At 46.5% G+C, this 17,506-nt stretch overlaps 1 protein-coding gene across 1 annotated transcript; it reads left to right on the top strand.

Moving 5' to 3' along the window:
• The first annotated feature begins 2,652 nt into the window (after positions 1 to 2,652).
• On the top strand, positions 2,653 to 16,584 carry VPS4A (vacuolar protein sorting 4 homolog A). Its single transcript, XM_075838535.1, has 11 exons — positions 2,653 to 2,781; positions 8,461 to 8,572; positions 8,855 to 8,999; positions 10,842 to 10,903; positions 12,852 to 12,971; positions 13,332 to 13,488; positions 13,567 to 13,715; positions 14,164 to 14,245; positions 15,331 to 15,550; positions 15,628 to 15,768; positions 15,955 to 16,584. The coding sequence occupies exons 1-11, from the start codon at positions 2,761 to 2,763 to the stop codon at positions 16,054 to 16,056; spliced, it is 1,311 nt and encodes a 436-aa protein (XP_075694650.1). The 5' UTR covers positions 2,653 to 2,760; the 3' UTR covers positions 16,057 to 16,584.
• Positions 16,585 to 17,506: the final 922 nt, after the last annotated feature.

The raw sequence follows: 17,506 nt of genomic DNA, 5'->3' as shown, positions 1-17,506 counted from the left end.
TATTTATAGATTCGGGGGCCATTCATAAGATGGTTGCCTTTGCTTTCCTGATGCAGTAGTGTCATGGTGCCACCTAGTGGCCAGTTTTTAGGAATCACCAATTGAAAGTGAAGCAACCTGTAATATGTATTTTTTTTCTGTAACTCGCACCAGATGGGTGGAGCTAGTTTCTCATTGGTTGCTATTGGTTTCAGCACATTTACACACACAAGTCCTGCAGATCTTCGATCAAGTTATCGTCCTAGGAGTCTGAGAGAGTCTGAAAACGACTCCCCGCCTCATTAGAGCCACAAGCTGCTGCTCTGTCCCTTCCCTGTGCTTTACACTGCGGCTCTGCTTATTCAAATTGACTGCTGTATACGGACACAAGCTCTTTACCAGCTCGCCAATAAGTGCAGCATATACATTATACAAACAAGTGGACCACTAGTGAGAAAAATATTACATGTATACTAAGGACTCTTGCACACGTGCTCGTTTCTGCCCACACTAAGGCCTCACACGGACGCATGTATTTCAATGGGGCCGTTCACACGGCCTTTGTTTCAACGGACTGTGTGAATTGTCAGTTGAAAAATAGAACATGTCCTATTTTGTTCCATTTTCATGGATCCCTCCCAAAACCCGCATTGGGGGGCACCTCGGATGTGAAAAATGTCACGTTTATCATGTCTGAATTTCCCCACGCTCGTGTGAATCTGGCCTAAGGCCTTATTCACACGAGCGTATTTCACGTCCGTGATACGCCCGTGAAAACAATGCACGTCACACGGACCTATGCAAGTCAATGGGGCCTTTCAGACATTGTGTTTTTCACGCAGCGTGTGTCTGCTGCATGAAAGTTACTGTCCTATACTTGAGCGTTTTTCGCGCATCACGCACCCATTGAAGTGTGCTGTCCGTGATTTACGCAACAGTTGTTAAAGAAATTCTGAAAAATAGAAAAACACCTTCAGTTTATTTTGCTGACGTGATACGCGTGACATACGGATGACATACGTGTGTAAAAAACGCAGACAAGCACCGTACACTGATGTCACACGGAACTGCAACGCAGGAAAAACGCTGCGTTTTTTTACGCGCACAAAACTGACACATTCGTGTGAATTAGGCCTAAGAGGGGTGAACGGGAGTGATGTCTGTAAGGAACCATAGGGGAATGTCATATGGCCCCCAGAAAGAAAATAAGTCTCTTATCCCTTACCTTTCCTCTCTCCCATTAACTTTCTTACCTAAAAATCTAAAAACCAAAAGGGACCCCCATTGTTCACCTGCCTCCTCCTTTTACTCTATAAGGCCCTGTTCACACTGAGTTTTTTTGCAGGAGGAAAATTCTGCCTCAAAATTCCGTTTGGAATTTTGAGGCAGATTTTGATCTGCCTGCACTGCGGTTTTCGCTCACGCCCATTGAGTGCCACGGGAAAAAACGCAGCGAAATACGCTTTCTCTGCCTCCCGTTGATATCAATGGGAGGTCAGAGGCATAAACGCCCGAAGATAGGGCATGTTGCTTCTTTTTACCGCGAGCGGTAAAAAACGCGTCCGCCTCCCATTGAAATCAATGGGAGGCATTTTCGGACGTTTTTTGGCGCGTTTTCCAACGCGGTTTCCGCGTCAATAAACGTGTAAAAAAACTCAGTGTGAACAGGGCCTAAAGGCCCTCTTTCAGACAGGATCACACATGGGCCATGTATCTAAGCCTACCATGTCTGATCCTGTCTGCTGGGCCCTGTATCTAAGTCTACCTCGTGGTAGGCTTAGATACACAGACAGTTATGTTCTACTTACCCTCCTCTTCGACTCCGGGTGCAGCAGATGTCCTGACGCCATCCAGCATCGCAAGCTTGTGAGCAGCCCACAGCGTCATGACGCAGGAAGACGTCAGGACCAACGCTGCGCTCGGGAACGAGGAGGGTAAGTATATTGTTATTACTATGGTAACAGAGCCCCGTGTTACTATAGTAATTTTTTTATAGGCGGAGGGCTGCGGGACCCCCTGGCTTTGGTGCCCCAGTCACAATTGCGACCCCTATAGCTACGCCACTGCTGTGGGGCATTATATTGTGTGGGGGGCACTGCGGGGGCATTCAACTGTGTAGGGGTGTTATATTTTGTGGGGGGCACTATGGGGGCATTATTACTGTGTGAACATTATTACTGTGTGCCATACAAAAAAGGGCACTTACCGTGTGGGGGCGCGCAGGGAACTGAGTGTATGGTCAGGGATTGGGCGGGGATTGAGGCGTGACTTAATGTTAAAAAATGTATTGCGGTACGTGGCATGCAACGCCTGAGTTGTCTCTCTATGATTATTGAAAATTACGAGGTATGGAGTTGTACTTTGCAACAGCTGGAGAGCTACAGGTTGGAGGGCATAATAGAATTGTTGAGTCTTCCCTTCTAATTCCACTATAACATCTGTTTTATGACAGATTCTGAACATTAGATAATTTGGTGTTTTTTTTTACAGTAGTCTCTAGGAGAGGAGGGCTCCCATTATTCCAAACTGTACTGTCTGATTTTTTATTTTTTATTTTTTAAGAATGCCGGGAAATGTAGTTTAACCATGACCAGCGCGTCACTGTTGCCATGACGACAGCTGCAGTATTCTCGCAACCTATCACATGATCTTTGTATCTGCTTCCGGTTTCGTATGGCGCTGTCTCTTAATGGTTTCGACGGGACGTCACTTCCGGTTCCGGTGAAGTGACAGGCCCCGGAATCCACAGAAACCCTTGAGACACCGGGACCGGGAGATGAGATGACAACGTCAACCCTGCAGGTAATGGCGGGGACCGGAGAGGCGTTATATTAAAGTGTCGAGGCGGCCGGGCTGCTCTATATCACATGCAAGGCGTGGGGGGTAGAATGATGGATCTAAAGTGAATAAGTACAGAGCCGGGGCGGGGAAATACTAAACACCAAACATCCCCGGTAATCACAGGACATTGCGCCGCCCTCGGTTGCAGAAACCCCATTTATTTATATCTGTTTCTGGGAAAGCTGGGTTACAGACAATATGGTTGCCGTGGCGATTTACACGAGACTTGTCACCCAGCTTTTCCATATTCCTGACTGGCAAATCTACCAAGTAATTCACTGTTATGTCCCACGTTAGCTGCCTATGATGGAGGTTATATTGGTTGTCACCCGGCTTTCCCAGACCCCTGAGTGTCACATCTGCCGTAATATTCACTAATATCCTCTGCACTCTGTAAATGAAAAGTTCTCTGACCATTCAGGAATCTGGGAAAGCTGGGTGATAACCCCTATAGCAGTGGTTAGCCATGTTGGTTGTCACCCAGCTTTCCCAAGATAAGATATTCTGCGTCCATGACCGTTTTCCCTGGGCTCGCAGTGTTCAGTCTCCGCGTGTCATTCATTACCTGTAGTAATTAACCCTTCAGGCTCCATAATAAACACATGGGTGTGTGCTGTGTTGGTTGTGCGGTGCTGATTATGTTGGAGGTGCAGCACCCCGTTCATGTAGAGATCCGCGTAGTAACCTGCAGGACGGCCAGTGGTGCGCTAAGAAGGTCTCCACGTCTGGGAATCCATATTGGAAGATGATCGCCTGCAGAGCAGGATCAGGCCGGGACTATACGATGACTTGTAGACGTGACTCTACAGAAGTGAGCGGGGTCGGAGGCGTAACTTTTACCATTCACTTCTATCGGAGGAACGAAAGTCGTGCAATTTGCGTCGCGTGTTGTCTGACTGGGGTCGCACAGGTCGCAGTCTAGTCCTGGACATTGGTTGAGGTCACTCCGCGACGAGTCGCACAACTGTCGGGTGATCCAGAAGAGCAAACGCCAGGACGACGCTGCCTCTTTAGTCGTGTGTGAATTTGTGGCTGCGCCAATTGAGTTGTATTTGTGACGCACAGACGTTTCCTCTTGATACAACGCGCAGCGGTTGATGGAAGTGAATGAGAAAACCGTCGTGCAGCTTTATACTTCCATTGGAGCTGTAAGGTGCGACACCCCTTATATACCAATGTTTATTTTAGCCGCGCAAATTGCCCGCGGTCATAGTGCAGCCCGGGAGAGTGTGGAAAAAGACGCCCCACAGTGGCATGAGAGCAGTTTATCCTGTTTGCTTCTATAAGGCTATGTTCACACGGGGTATTTTGCCGAGTTTTTTGACGCGGAAACCGCGTCGCAAAACTCTGCAAAAACGGCCCGAGAACGCCTCCCATTGATTTCAATGGGAGGCGTCGGCGTCTTTTTCCCGCGAGCAGTAAAATTGCCTCGCGGGAAAAAGAAGCGACATGCCCTATCTTCGGGCGCTTCCGCCTCTGACCTCCCATTGACTTCAATGGGAGGCAGGAGAAAGCGTATTTCTCGCTGTTTTATGCCCGCGGCGCTCAATGGCCGCGGGCGAAAAACGGCGCGATAATCGCCGCGATAATCGGCGTGCAGGGAGAGGAATATCTGCCTCAAAGTTCCAAACGGAATTTTGAGGCAGATATTCCTCCCCCAAAATACTCCGTGTGAACATAGCCTTAAGGACGACCCGTCACCTCTCCTGACACGTCTGTTTTAGTAAAAACTTGTATTGCCTATAAAATATCAATTCTGTAGCATCTTTTCTTAGAACTCTGCATTGTGTCGTTCCTCTGTTATTCCTCCTAGAAATTGATGAATTGACAACTGGGTGTTACTATTCAAAGAGGTGTGTCCCTACACAGCCTCGCTCTGTCAGCACTGATTGGACGTTCCCAGACTGCAGGGACCCCCCCCCCCTCCAACTGATTACACCCAGTCATCAATATATTCAGAAATTTTAAGGAGGAATAACAGAGGAACGGCACTACACAGAGTTCTAAGAAAAAAAAAAAAGCTGCAGAATTGTTACTTCATGGGTAATACAAGTAATTACTAGAACAGACGTGTCAGGAGGAGTGACAGATCCTCTTTAAGTGGTACTCCGTGTATTCCTGTGGACGTGGCTGGTCATGTAGCTCAGGCCTATGACTTCTTATCTGACAGCCACGCTATATAGGAATCCATTGAGTCGTGTGTACATGCAACATTCATGAGATCTTCACACCACAAATATATCAAGTGACCGCTGTGAACGTACTGCAGCCAGCAGCCGTGACCGCTCCTATGGCAGATGTCCTAATACATGGAGTCCCAGCTCTATTGACATTCAGTTATGGTGTCATTTTCTAGCATTTGGGGGAAAGTCACATGACCCTCCTCTTTCTTAGGGTAACTAAACTTTCAAAAAAACTTTGACATGTCAGAGTTTTGATCGGTGAGGGTCCAATCACTGAGACCCCCACCAATCGCTAAAAAGAAGCGACAGAAGCTCAGGTGAGGGCTGTGCTACTTCATTTCTGATCGGCTTTCCTCGGCGCAATGTACAGGCTCGATTTAAAAAGTCCATGAGTCCGTACACCGCTCGCTCGGATTTCTGAGGAAAGCCGATCAGGAACAAAGCGGAACAGCGCTCTCCCGATTGCTTCTGCCGCTTCGTCTTAGCGATCTGCAGGGAACACAGTGCTCGCACTCCGACCAATCAAAACTTCTGACACGTCACTATGACATCAAAAGTTTTTTAAACGTTTAGTTACCCTTTAAATGATGGATAGATTTCGGAGAAGTGTTCTGATAATTCTGCCATAAGATCAAAAATCATTACGTGGCCTTCATGGGAAAGGCTTGGCCAGTTGGGTCTCAATGAGTTTTGGGCAGGAGGGGTATATTATGTCATGTGACTAGTATACATTCCATCTACTTTAATTATAACAATGGGGCAGATCTAGAAATGTGTTGTGCTTGTTTTTTGGGTGTAAATTCATAAATATGATGTTGCGACCAGGCGTATATCCCCTACAACAGAACCCTGAAGGGTTAGGGCGCGCGCTCTGTTGATGAATCTATTGCACGCTGCACTGGGTAAAAGGCTGGCGCACTATTTGCGTGATGCCAGTCTTGATGAATCGGTCATATACAGAAAGGGGTGTTATACAATTATTAATACAACTGTATAAACGCTCAAAAAACACCATTTACAGAATACAGGCTGCCATCAATGGGCCGGGTATGTGAACCGTAGTTGGAGAATCTCCGCAGGATGAACAGGAGGGACTGTCGTCTGTGTTTACCTCCTGCCTGTGATTGTAGGGACTGTATATGTAGTGAAGAACTTGCAATGTGGGGCTCCGGGGGGTTAATAAACCCTCAAGATTAGCTCTCAGGGGGCCAGATTTTGGAAACAAACCTTCCATGTCTTCTGTAATTTAGGGCCTGTTAGACCAGGCATTTATAGTCTCTCCTATATGGTGTGATCGTACTGATATACACAAGATCCTCGATGTAGATCATTGTAGAACTATGTATGGACCCCTGTATTATTATATCGTTATTATCTATTGGCGGTGCTAGAAATTCCAGGAGTAAGAGGCTAGACCCTCCTATAGGAATTGGGCGACGTTCAGACTCATTGGTTACTTGAATTCCTGCTTTTCCAGTTGTCTGACCGCATAGTGATCTGGTTGCATCCAGACATCTAGTTAAAGGGACATGTCATGTGAGCTCGCTAAATATATCTCTGGTGACTCAGGTAGTGAGTATCGGAGTCACATGCTTTATGATGACCGTCTGGTGATATCACAGGCACGACAGGCGATAACCTAATGGGGTGAATGTAAGATCTGCTGAATGTCACTGATGTTGGATTTATCTATGAATAATCACCATATTACAGTGCAGTGTGGTCATATAGCTTCCTTGTACAGCTCTAAATACAGGACGGACTGATTCTGTTCCCTACTCTACAGCTCCCTGTCCCTGGTCTCCGCTCCCTGTCCCTGGTCTCCGCTCCCTATCTTCTTGTCTTACTTCCTCCATCTCCGCTCTCTTCCTCCTCTGCATCCTACCCCGTCTCCGCTTCTACCTCTATTCTTAAGGCACTTTTAGATGTGTAGATCCTCATCCGAAAAATCGTTTGTGCACTTTTGCTCCATCAATCAGAGCTGGTGTAAACACGATCAGCGATCGAATGAACACCGATCTCTCATTCGTAAATCAGCGATTGTATCTTTTTTGCTTACAAAAATATTATCTTTTGTCGTCAATAAATTTGCAAGTGTAAAAAGGAATCGCTTGTTTTTCGACAACACACCAGTAAGCGTGTTGTTATTTCTCCTGATCGCAATATTTAAACGATAATATACACGGTAACACACAGCTCGTTCAACTCTGAAGAAATTGCTATTCGTTCGATCGTAACAATTTTACTGTTGGTCTAAAAGGACCCTTGAGGCCCTTTTACACGGGCAAACGATCACAGAACGCTCGTTGCCGATAATTGCTCTGTGTAAACAGGACAACGATCAGCCGATCAACGAGCAAACACTCATTCATCTGCTGATCGCATCGTTTTAAAAAAGTTAAATATTATCGTTGTCGGCAGCGCATGTGTAAACCGGGAGACGCGCTGCCGACATGATGATAATAACGTATGACGAGTGATCGGAGTAACGACTGCTCGTCCTTATACATAGATCCTCGTGAAAAGAGCAAACGAGCGCCGATCAACGAGCTGTCACGTTGATCGCCGCTCGTTGTACCCGCCAAAATGGGGCGGTGTAAAAGGGCCTTTACTCTATTCCTAACTTCCTATCTCTGCTCCTTGTCTCTGTCCTCCCTTTGTTTTTTTATCTGCTTCCTTCTGTGCTCCCACTGTCTTTCCTCTCTTCCCTACTTTTCTCCTTCCCTGCTTCTCACCTCGGTCACTATTTTTATTCCTTCGGGTCCATTCCTCGGCCTTTGTTCTTTACCTCCTCTCCGTCCTTCACCCTTAGGCTCTGTTCACACATCACGGATTTGCCAGTGGCATATGACACATGTATTTACAAGAGGATTTGTTGCAGAAATCCGAGGCTGACGTTGAGATTTCTGCTGTGCTCGGGATCCGCACAAGGATTAACCACATTCAATCGGGTTCATTTGCGGCTTTCCCGTGCGTAGTCCACGACAAAAATAAACGTGCTCGTTCCTCTCGCAGGTGATGTTTCCTCCACGGCACAGACAAGAAAATCTGTGCTGATTTTTTTCTAGAGCATGTGAACGGAGTTACAAAAACGCCATTCACATGCATTGGCGGCGGAATGTTCGTGGATTTGATGAGAATTTCAGTGCGGAATATGCGCCAAAATCCTCATCAAATCTGGAACAAGTGAACTGGGCCTAACCTTTATTTTCTTACTTCTCCAGGTCTCCGTCCTTCTTGTCTCGGTCTCTTACCTCCTTGTTACCTTCTTGGTGTCTCCTCCATGTTCTGCAATTGTCTGTTCTCTCTATGATTCTCCGCGACCACTTCCCTTTTTCTATTGGAGCATAACATGGTGTTTCCAGTGTTTTCTTCACACGGCCTCCTGCACTGCGGACACTTGGATTGTCTTTTACGTGGAATGTTCATTAATCAGAACTTTTCTTCGTCCTTCTAGAAAGCCATTGATTTGGTGACGAAAGCCACAGAGGAGGACAAGAACAAGAACTATGAGGAGGCTTTGAGGTTATACCAGCATGCGGTGGAGTATTTCCTGCACGCCATCAAGTGTGAGTCTCTGGGTACATTGTGGGGGTGCTGACCATAGATACAAATATGGGCACCTCTGTGGTTGCAGCCGCGGGTGCAGCACCACCATGGGAGTCGCATGTTGCAATGTTTACTGTAGGGTGGAGAAGAGAAAATGTTGACCGGTGCCGGGATTGCCACACTATGCAGAAAATTATTGGAGGGTTATACGCTGGTCCTGGTTTAATGGATCACACGGGGAGTTGCTTTAGGGCAGTGAATTACATAGCAATACGTTGATTGATTGATTTTTTTGTCTACAGATGAAGCTCACAGTGACAAGGCCAAGGAGAGCATCCGAGCCAAGTGCATGCAGTACCTGGACAGAGCCGAGAAGCTTAAGGATTATCTAAAAACGAAGGACAAGCAAGGCAAGAAACCTGTGAAAGAATCCCATAATGAGAAAGGGTGAGCTCGTCATGTACGGGATATTTCGGGGGGATCCCTCTTTTATATAAAACACTCTTTCACAGGTTTTAGCACAAGGATATAGTTCGGGGCTTGTAACATTCACTACATGTCCCAGCATGCCACCGACTCCTCCGTACAGGCAACCAAGTAATACTGGTTGTCCTGGTATTATACTAGTCACAAATATCCTTCCCTCCTAATATGTAAAAACAACTAAGGACAATATTGGGGACTAGCGTCCCAGGAGCCACATAAAGCCCTTAAGTGTTCTCCCCGCAGGCCCCTGGCTCTTTTTCCATCTTTGTACAATACTCACCTCTGTGCACACTCTGTTGCTTTACATATACACATTCGAGTCACATTATTATGACCACCGCCAACTTTTGACGTCCGCAGCGCGTAGCCCATGAAGGAAGTGATGTCGTGGGCTTGCTGGGTATATACGGTGTGCTATAGGCTGTCTGAACACATATCACTCGTTGTTCCCATGGGTAAAAGGGGAGTTGCAAATAGGGCTGATCATTGGCTTTCGGGCCCAGGGTGGCGGCATTTCTCCGTTTGTGAACTGTTCGGGTGCTGCTGTGGTGAAAGTGTATCGTGAGTGGACAAATGGCACCATTGGGAATAACCAACGTGGAAACTGTGGAGCACCACGTGCTATTGATGTGAGAGGTGAACGTCGGCTACGAAGGTGCGAGAGGGCCGAACGACACACTACAGTGGAGCTGCTCACCGTGACAATCAACCAGGGGGCCACCACATGTGTGTCTAAAAGAACAGTTCACCAAACCAGACTGCTTATGGGGCTGCGAAGCAGGCGGATGGTCACGGCTCCTATGTAACAAAGGTGCATCTAAAAAAAAAGGCTTCAATTTGCACGGTAGTATCGGAATTGGACCACCGATCATTGGTAAAGGGTTGCCTTCTCCGATGAATCACGTTTTCTGCTTCATCGAACGGATGGATGTTGGTGTGTCAGATGAGAAACATCAGAGAACAAACACCCGGCAACCATTGCTGGAAGAACACAAGCCGGTGGCGGCAGCGTTATGGTCTGGGGATGTTTTCATGGCATTCTCTGGGCCACTCATCCATGTGGAAGGCTCTGAACCGATTTGGGTATGAATCCATTGTTGCAGGTCACGTCCCCCCCCATACATGCGGTTTGTCTTCCCTGGGGCAGTTGGAATCTTCCAGCAAGAGAATCTGACATGTCACACGACTAGAAATGTCCGACAGTGGTTGGAAGAGCACGACCAAGACTTCCAAATACTTCCCTGTACTCCTAATTCACCAGACCTGAACCCAATTGAGCATCTGTGGGACCTCCATCGTCTTGTTCGCTCTATGGATCCTCCCCCACGCACCCTCCAGAAAATGTGGGATGCTCTGCAGTCCGCACGGCTCCAGATACCGGAGACCACCGACCAGCACCTCATTGAGTCACCCCCAGCCCGTCTACTGCTGTCCGTGCTGCACACGCCGGTTACTCTGGATATTAGCAGATGGTCATAATAATGGGACTCGACTGTGTGTATATGGCAGTCCAACCTCTGGGACCCCCATTGATCTTCAGAGCAGGGTCCCGTGTCTCTGTTGAGAAGTGGAAGCACATTACAATGAATGGGAGATCCGGTGGCTGAGCATGCTCACTTCTGATACAGAAGTGAGCATGCTCCGCCACCGGATCTCCCACAGGAACTGGGCATTACAGCCACTTCTCTGCTGCAAACTAAATGTATTGTGAGTCACTCGGTGGGGGTCAAGGGTGGAATCTAAGTTTCATGGACCATAGACTTAACCTTGACTCATCAATGTTGTTATTTTGTGTCTCCACAGAAGTGACAGTGACAGCGAAGGGGAGAATCCAGAAAAAAAGAAACTACAAGAACAACTAATGGGTATGTCCAGTGGGGTGAGGAAGCTTCTCTGAAATGTAGGAAAAAACTGGGTGGGGGAAGGCGAATTGTCAGAGGGTATCAGACTGAGAACAGTGGACGCATGATAGAAAGAGTACCAGAGATCAGTATGGGTGTTACAGGGTTAGGAAAACATGGCTGCTTTCTTCCATGAACCTGTCCTCAGGTTACGTGTGGTATTGCAGCTCAACCTCATTCACTTAATGGAATTGAGCGGCAATACCAGGTTCAACCTATGGACATGTGTGGCGCTGTTTCTGGAAGAAAAATACCAAGTTTTTTTTTTTTTGTTTGTTTTTAAATCTTAAAGGGGTTGGCTGTTTTAGGGATAGTTTTTACAAATGTGTTAAGCCAAGCTATCTGCCTTGATGGCACGCTGCTGCCGTCGGAGACAGAGGGTCATGTGACCCGATATATTCATCAGTGATCTCTTGCTCTCTTCATGGAAAAACACTGCACGTGCTCTCGTTTCATGGATGGCCAGGACCTGTGTAAGCGCAGATGAAAGTATTCGTCATCTACTTACCGATCTTTCATCTGCACCCGCGCAGGTCCTGAACGTCCAGGAAACGAGCACCTGCGTATTTAGAAAAATTACTTAGAACTTTCACAAATAATGTTTTTTTTAGGGGTTTTGTCTGTTCGCAGCTTTTGTAGGTTATTTATTCGAGTATATGTAGCCCTGTGTTTACTGGTTTTAGTCATGTAGGTCTATCCTGGCAGTCTGCTGTGTTGAATGTAGGAGAGGTGGATCTTAGTCTAGAGCAGTATGAGTTGTCATGTCGCTTTATTAGAGACATTTGCCCTTTTCCGATTGGAGCTTCCCTGTATGGAAATAAGACACGTGATCCCGGATGCAGCATAAAATCAAGCGAGCGCTTTTTCGGTGGATCACTTTCAGTGTGAATCCACGTTAGAATGGGAAAAACGAGCGATCTGAGCGGCTTGGAAAGGGCATCGTCATCGGAGCTAGACGAGACGGGGGCCAGTATTTCAAAAAATAAAAAACTGCCAACCGTGTGGGTTTTTCTCGTGCAATGGTGTCAAGAGTGAAGTGATCGAGGAAAAACATCCAGCAAAAGGGGATCCTGTGGACATCAAGAGCTCTTAGACGAAAGGGGTCAGAGGAGGATGTCAAGAATCGTTCTGGCGATAAGGCGGCGCGCAATCAAGCAAATTGCAGCCGATTAAAACGCTGGTTCTCCAACTAACGTGTCTGAACGCGCAATTCTTATTCGCTCCTTAGCCCCGACCAGCTGTAACCGCAGACGACCAGTACGAGTGCCATTGATGTCTAAGGGAAACAGAGCGGCAAGACGCCAGTGGGCAAAAGACTGCAAAAATCACTAAGCAGTGGCAAAACATTGGCGGCTCAGATGGATCAAGATTTCTGTGGCACCAGGCGGTTCTGAAGGCCAAAGGAGGGGAAACGCGCTACTAGATGGGCATCTCTAATAAAGTGGCCATTCATTGTAGATGGAGGTGAGAGAAGACTTGTGGAGCGGAGAGATCCGGATTTGAGGGAAAGCAAAGTGCATAGAATACAGGTGGACCTGTGTGATCGAGGGATGTGATGGAGAAGAAGGTGCAACTTTTGTCAATGCTGAAAGGGGAAGATTACAAATTCCTCCTCGGGTTTATTGCGTTCAGCTCCACATTTATCTTGTAACGCTGCTGTCATTCTTAAAGTGTCAGTTACATCGGCATGAAGAGACACTAGTAGGCGCTAGACCGTACAGGTGCTAAGGGAATGATACGGCTCCAGCGTGGACTAGCGCCCCCCCTCATGCTGCTGTAAGATTGGACCAGAGGGCAGAGTTACAATGAACCCTTTTAATGCGGAGGTATAGCAGCCATTCTGTGTTATCATTTCTCTGCTGCCTGCGACTTCTACCATCATCTCATTATTGCCCGTTTTCAATATTTGTAGGTGCCATCGTAATGGAGAAGCCAAATGTGCGGTGGAATGACGTGGCCGGTCTGGAAGGAGCAAAAGAAGCTTTGAAAGAGGCTGTGATTTTACCCATTAAGTTTCCCCATCTCTTCACAGGTTAGTCAGTCTGATATCTTGTGCTGTGGGTTCACCTCGGGGCAATTTTTTCCTAAAAAAAATGACGTCTTATTTTATGGACCACATTTTGTTTGTTTTTTGTTAGTCGGCCATAGTGGACACAGCGCTGGCAACAAAACCTGCAGCCGTAGATATTCACACACATTACTGATCAATGCTAAAGTAATTATAATGACCGGTACACTTTTTAATAATGTTTCCCGGAAAATAAGTACATAATAAATGGGCCATATTCTTCGGAAGAGCAGGGGTTCTTTTTGTGATTATAGTGTAACCCACTATTTGTCTTCCTGCATGTACAGATTTGACCGGTGTTCCCCTTTTTTTTTTTTTTTCTAGGTAAGCGTACCCCTTGGCGTGGTATTTTGCTTTTTGGACCCCCAGGAACAGGAAAATCATACCTGGCCAAAGCTGTAGCAACTGAAGCCAATAACTCTACGTTCTTCTCTGTGTCCTCCTCTGATTTGATGTCCAAGTGGTTGGGAGAGAGTGAGAAGTGAGTGAAACGCGTAGTACAGATACCGGCAGGGGGTTGAGGCTGGCGTCATGTCATTTTGAATTTGATATTTTACAGGCTGGTGAAAAACCTGTTTGAGTTGGCGAGGCAGCACAAACCTTCCATTATCTTCATTGATGAGGTCGACTCACTTTGTGGCTCCCGCAATGAAAATGAAAGTGAAGCTGCTCGAAGAATCAAGACAGAATTCCTGGTGCAGATGCAAGGTGAGGACCCGTATAAATGACGCCTAGAATTGACATCACACTGGATTATTATTCTATTGTCTCCACTTAATGGAGTTGCACAGGTCTAGTAGAACCTGGCTGCATGAAACAGCGCCACGCCTGTCCATGGGTTGTGTCTTGTATTGCAGTTCAGCTCTATTGAAGTGAAAGGTCTTGAGCAGCAATACCCCACACAACCTGTGGAGGGACGTGCACTGTTTTGGGAGGAAAGCAGCCATGTTTTTCTAATCCTAGACGATCCTCTTAATTTTAATTAGAAAAACAGGTTCTAGTTCAGATTTGCTGATGGCTTTGTTTGCCCCCCATGCCAGGCTGAATTCAGTTTGCTAGGCCTTCTGGTCATCAAGCATGAGCTTCCCTTTGTCACAGTCTATTATTCAGGATACATTTTTTTCTACATTAATTGACATTATGTTTTGCTTTTTAGGTGTTGGGAATAACAATGATGGTATCCTGGTTCTAGGAGCCACCAACATACCCTGGGTGCTGGACTCTGCCATCAGGAGGAGGTGAGAATACAGGATATTGGGTAAATGATTATTAGCTACATCTTGCCTACCTCTTAGTTACTTTTCCCGGTTACAAGTAGGTGGTGTTTTGGCGTTGTTTAGTTATGTCTTAAAAAGGTTTTTTTTAACTAGAACAGATCAGGGTTTCTGTATATAATGCTCTAGCATTTGGGTGCAATATATCCGCAGAAGTGCCAATTGAGGGCTAATGCAAATAAATCTAGTTTCGGTTTTATGCATCTTCTAGACCAGCGGTCAGCAACCTTTGGTACTCCGGCTGTTGTGAAACTACAACTCCCAGCATGCCCTGACAGTTAATGGCTTTATTATTTCATCCACAGGCTGTCAGGGCATGCTGGGAATTGTGGTTTTACAACAGCTTGAGTACCGAAGGTTGTTTATTCCTGTTACGCTCTAAGAGGATCTGTCTTTGTTGTTTCATCAGAAATACAAGTATTTACAAAAAACAGAGTGATCCAATTCTGCAGCAGCTTTGCTTAGAGATCTGCATTGTTCCATTCCTCAGTTATTCCCCCTGGAAATGAATGAGTAAAATGGCCATTACCCTTCCTCTTGTCAATAAGGACAATCAGTGTGTAGGGACATGCCCCATACACACGAAGAATGTTAACGGCCATTTGTACATACATTTCCAGGAGGCATAACAGAGGAACAGCACAACACTGAGTTCTAAGATAAGAAATTTTATGTGGAAGGCAAGTGTTTACTCAAATACACAAGTCAGGAGAGCAGACAGGTCCTCAGGAATTTTTCAACTAAGTTAGAGCGTTTGGCTGTTTTCGTACCTACCATAGAGTTTTATGGACCGCCACTCCATACAACTCCTCTTCACCTGAGAAAAGGGCTCCTCCTAGTCAGTTGACCTCCTGTAAATGAGCCTGTGCATTTCAGAAGAAAAGATGAGCTTGTCTGGATTCTTGGAGACACGAGTGGGTATCATGTTGATCGTGAGGTGTAATCTGAAAAATGACAAACCTGGATGCTGTAATAAGGCAATGAAGCCGTAGAGCCACCTGCCTCACTGAAGACCGGCCTGGCAATAACGCAGAGGTCTTGAATTTCAGGTTTGAGAAGCGGATATACATCGCTCTGCCAGAAGAGGGCGCTCGATCTCAGATGTTCCGGCTGCATTTAGGTAATACGATCCAAAACCTGAGTGACGCAAACATCCGCGAGCTGGCCAACAAAACCGACGGATACTCAGGAGCAGATATTAGTATTATTGTCAGAGATGCGCTAATGCAGCCTGTGCGCAAGGTGCAATCAGCCACTCACTTCAAAAAGGTAAAAGTGCAGCGACCGTGCTACATGTGCAGCCGTTTTGGTGTGGAGTGTACTGATGTAGTGGCATTTGTTGCTAGGTACGAGGTCCGTCTCGCACCAACCCTGGAGTCACAGTAGATGATCTTCTAACACCATGTTCTCCTGGAGATCCAGGGGCTATGGAGATGACTTGGATGGAAGTCCCCAGCGATAAACTGCTGGAGCCTATAGTATGCATGGTGAGTAAGCAATTGTGTTCTAATACATTTAACCAATGCAAAGAAATAGTTTCCATACAGCCATCTATGAAATTGGACCTTGCGGGTGGCCGTAGGGTCATTATAGCTATTTACATGTCTCCCAAACCTATCTTGGGCTAAGGATACAGACATCGTACTATAGTAACTCCCTTTCTTCCCTTACAGTCTGATATGCTGAGATCTCTGGCTACCACCCGGCCCACCGTGAACTCGGAGGACCTACTGAAAGTCAAGAAATTTACAGAAGACTTTGGGCAGGAGGGATGAGGTGCTCTGTGCACCGCGAGGGGAGGGGGGCATCAGGTTTGCCTTCTTATCTCTTAAGTGCCCCCACCAATAACATCACAAGAACATGCAGGCTCTGCTCACCCTCTCCCATATCCTGGACTCCTACCCTTCCCTAGGGCCGTGCACTGCCAGGGAGGCACCACTTTCCTTCAAGAAGCTTCTGTATCTGAGGTTTACATTCATCTGTCATCAGACATTCAACGTGATGGCCTTCCCTGTACCCTCCCCCTCTAACAAACTGCTGGGGGCTCCAACTTTCCCTCAATGCCTGATTTACAATTACAACTGACTTCTAATTGACTGTAACGTCCCTTTCCCCTCAGTCCCTCCTGGGTGCATTGGCAGGTTGGTTTTAATATGTTGCCAATCCCAGGTCCCTCTACCCCCAACTGCAATCCGCATCCTCCCCCCCCCCCCCCCCCCTACTTCCTTGCCGGTATCTGATGTGTGCATTACTGGGGATGTGTTCAGCTGTGTAAATATATCCTATCTGTCTCTTTCAAATCATGTCCGAGGCTGATGCTCATTCTTAACCCCCTCCCCCTGCTTCCATTCTGGGCCCTAATGTCCAAGCCATTTTTTACATTTTTCCATTGTCACATTCGAAGAGCTGTAACTTTTTTATTTTTGCGTCGGCATAGCTGTATAAGGTCTTGTTTTTTTGCGGGACGACTTGCAGTTTTTATTGGTACCATTTTGGAGTAGATGCGACTTTTTGATCACTTTTTATCACATTTTTTTAAAGTCAGGATTAACAGAAGACAGCAATTTTTCCATTGTTTTTTATTATTTTTTACGGCGTTCACAGTGCGGGTTAAATAATGTAACTGCTTTATAGACGGGGTCGTTACGGACGCGGCGATACCAAATATGTGTAACTTTTTTGCTTTATTGTAGTTTTTTCTAATAGTAAAGCATTTTGTAAGGGGAAAAAGTGGGTTTTTCATTTTTATTTTTTTGCACTTTTTTTTTTAAATTAACTTTTATTAAACTTTTTTTACTTTTATACTAGTCCCACTAGGGGACTTCACTATCCTCCAATCGCTATTGTAATACACGGCAATACTTTTGTATTGCAGTGTATTACTGCCTGTCCGTTTAAAATGGACAGGCATCTGCTAGGTCATGCCTGCGGCATGATCTAGCAGGCAGACTTGGGGGCCTTTATTAGACCCCCCGGCTGCTATAGAAGACACTGACACTCGGCGATTTTATCGCCGGGTGTCGGTGGGAGAGAGGGAGCTCCCTCTCTCCAAAACCACCCAGATGCGGTGCACGCTATTGTGCACCGCATCTGAAGGGTTAAACGGGTGAGATCGATACTAATATCGATCTCACCCGGCAGAGCAGGGACGCCCCCAGCCGCCTCTGGCAGCTGAGAGCAGGGAGATTTGACAGCTCCCTGCTCTGTTTACTTTATTCTACAGCA

This window comes from Rhinoderma darwinii, chromosome 9, assembly GCF_050947455.1.
Source record: "Rhinoderma darwinii isolate aRhiDar2 chromosome 9, aRhiDar2.hap1, whole genome shotgun sequence".
Taxonomy (NCBI): domain Eukaryota; kingdom Metazoa; phylum Chordata; class Amphibia; order Anura; family Rhinodermatidae; genus Rhinoderma; species Rhinoderma darwinii.
The sequence above is the reverse complement of the archived record's forward strand: the minus strand, read 5'-3'. Positions and strand labels throughout refer to the sequence as shown.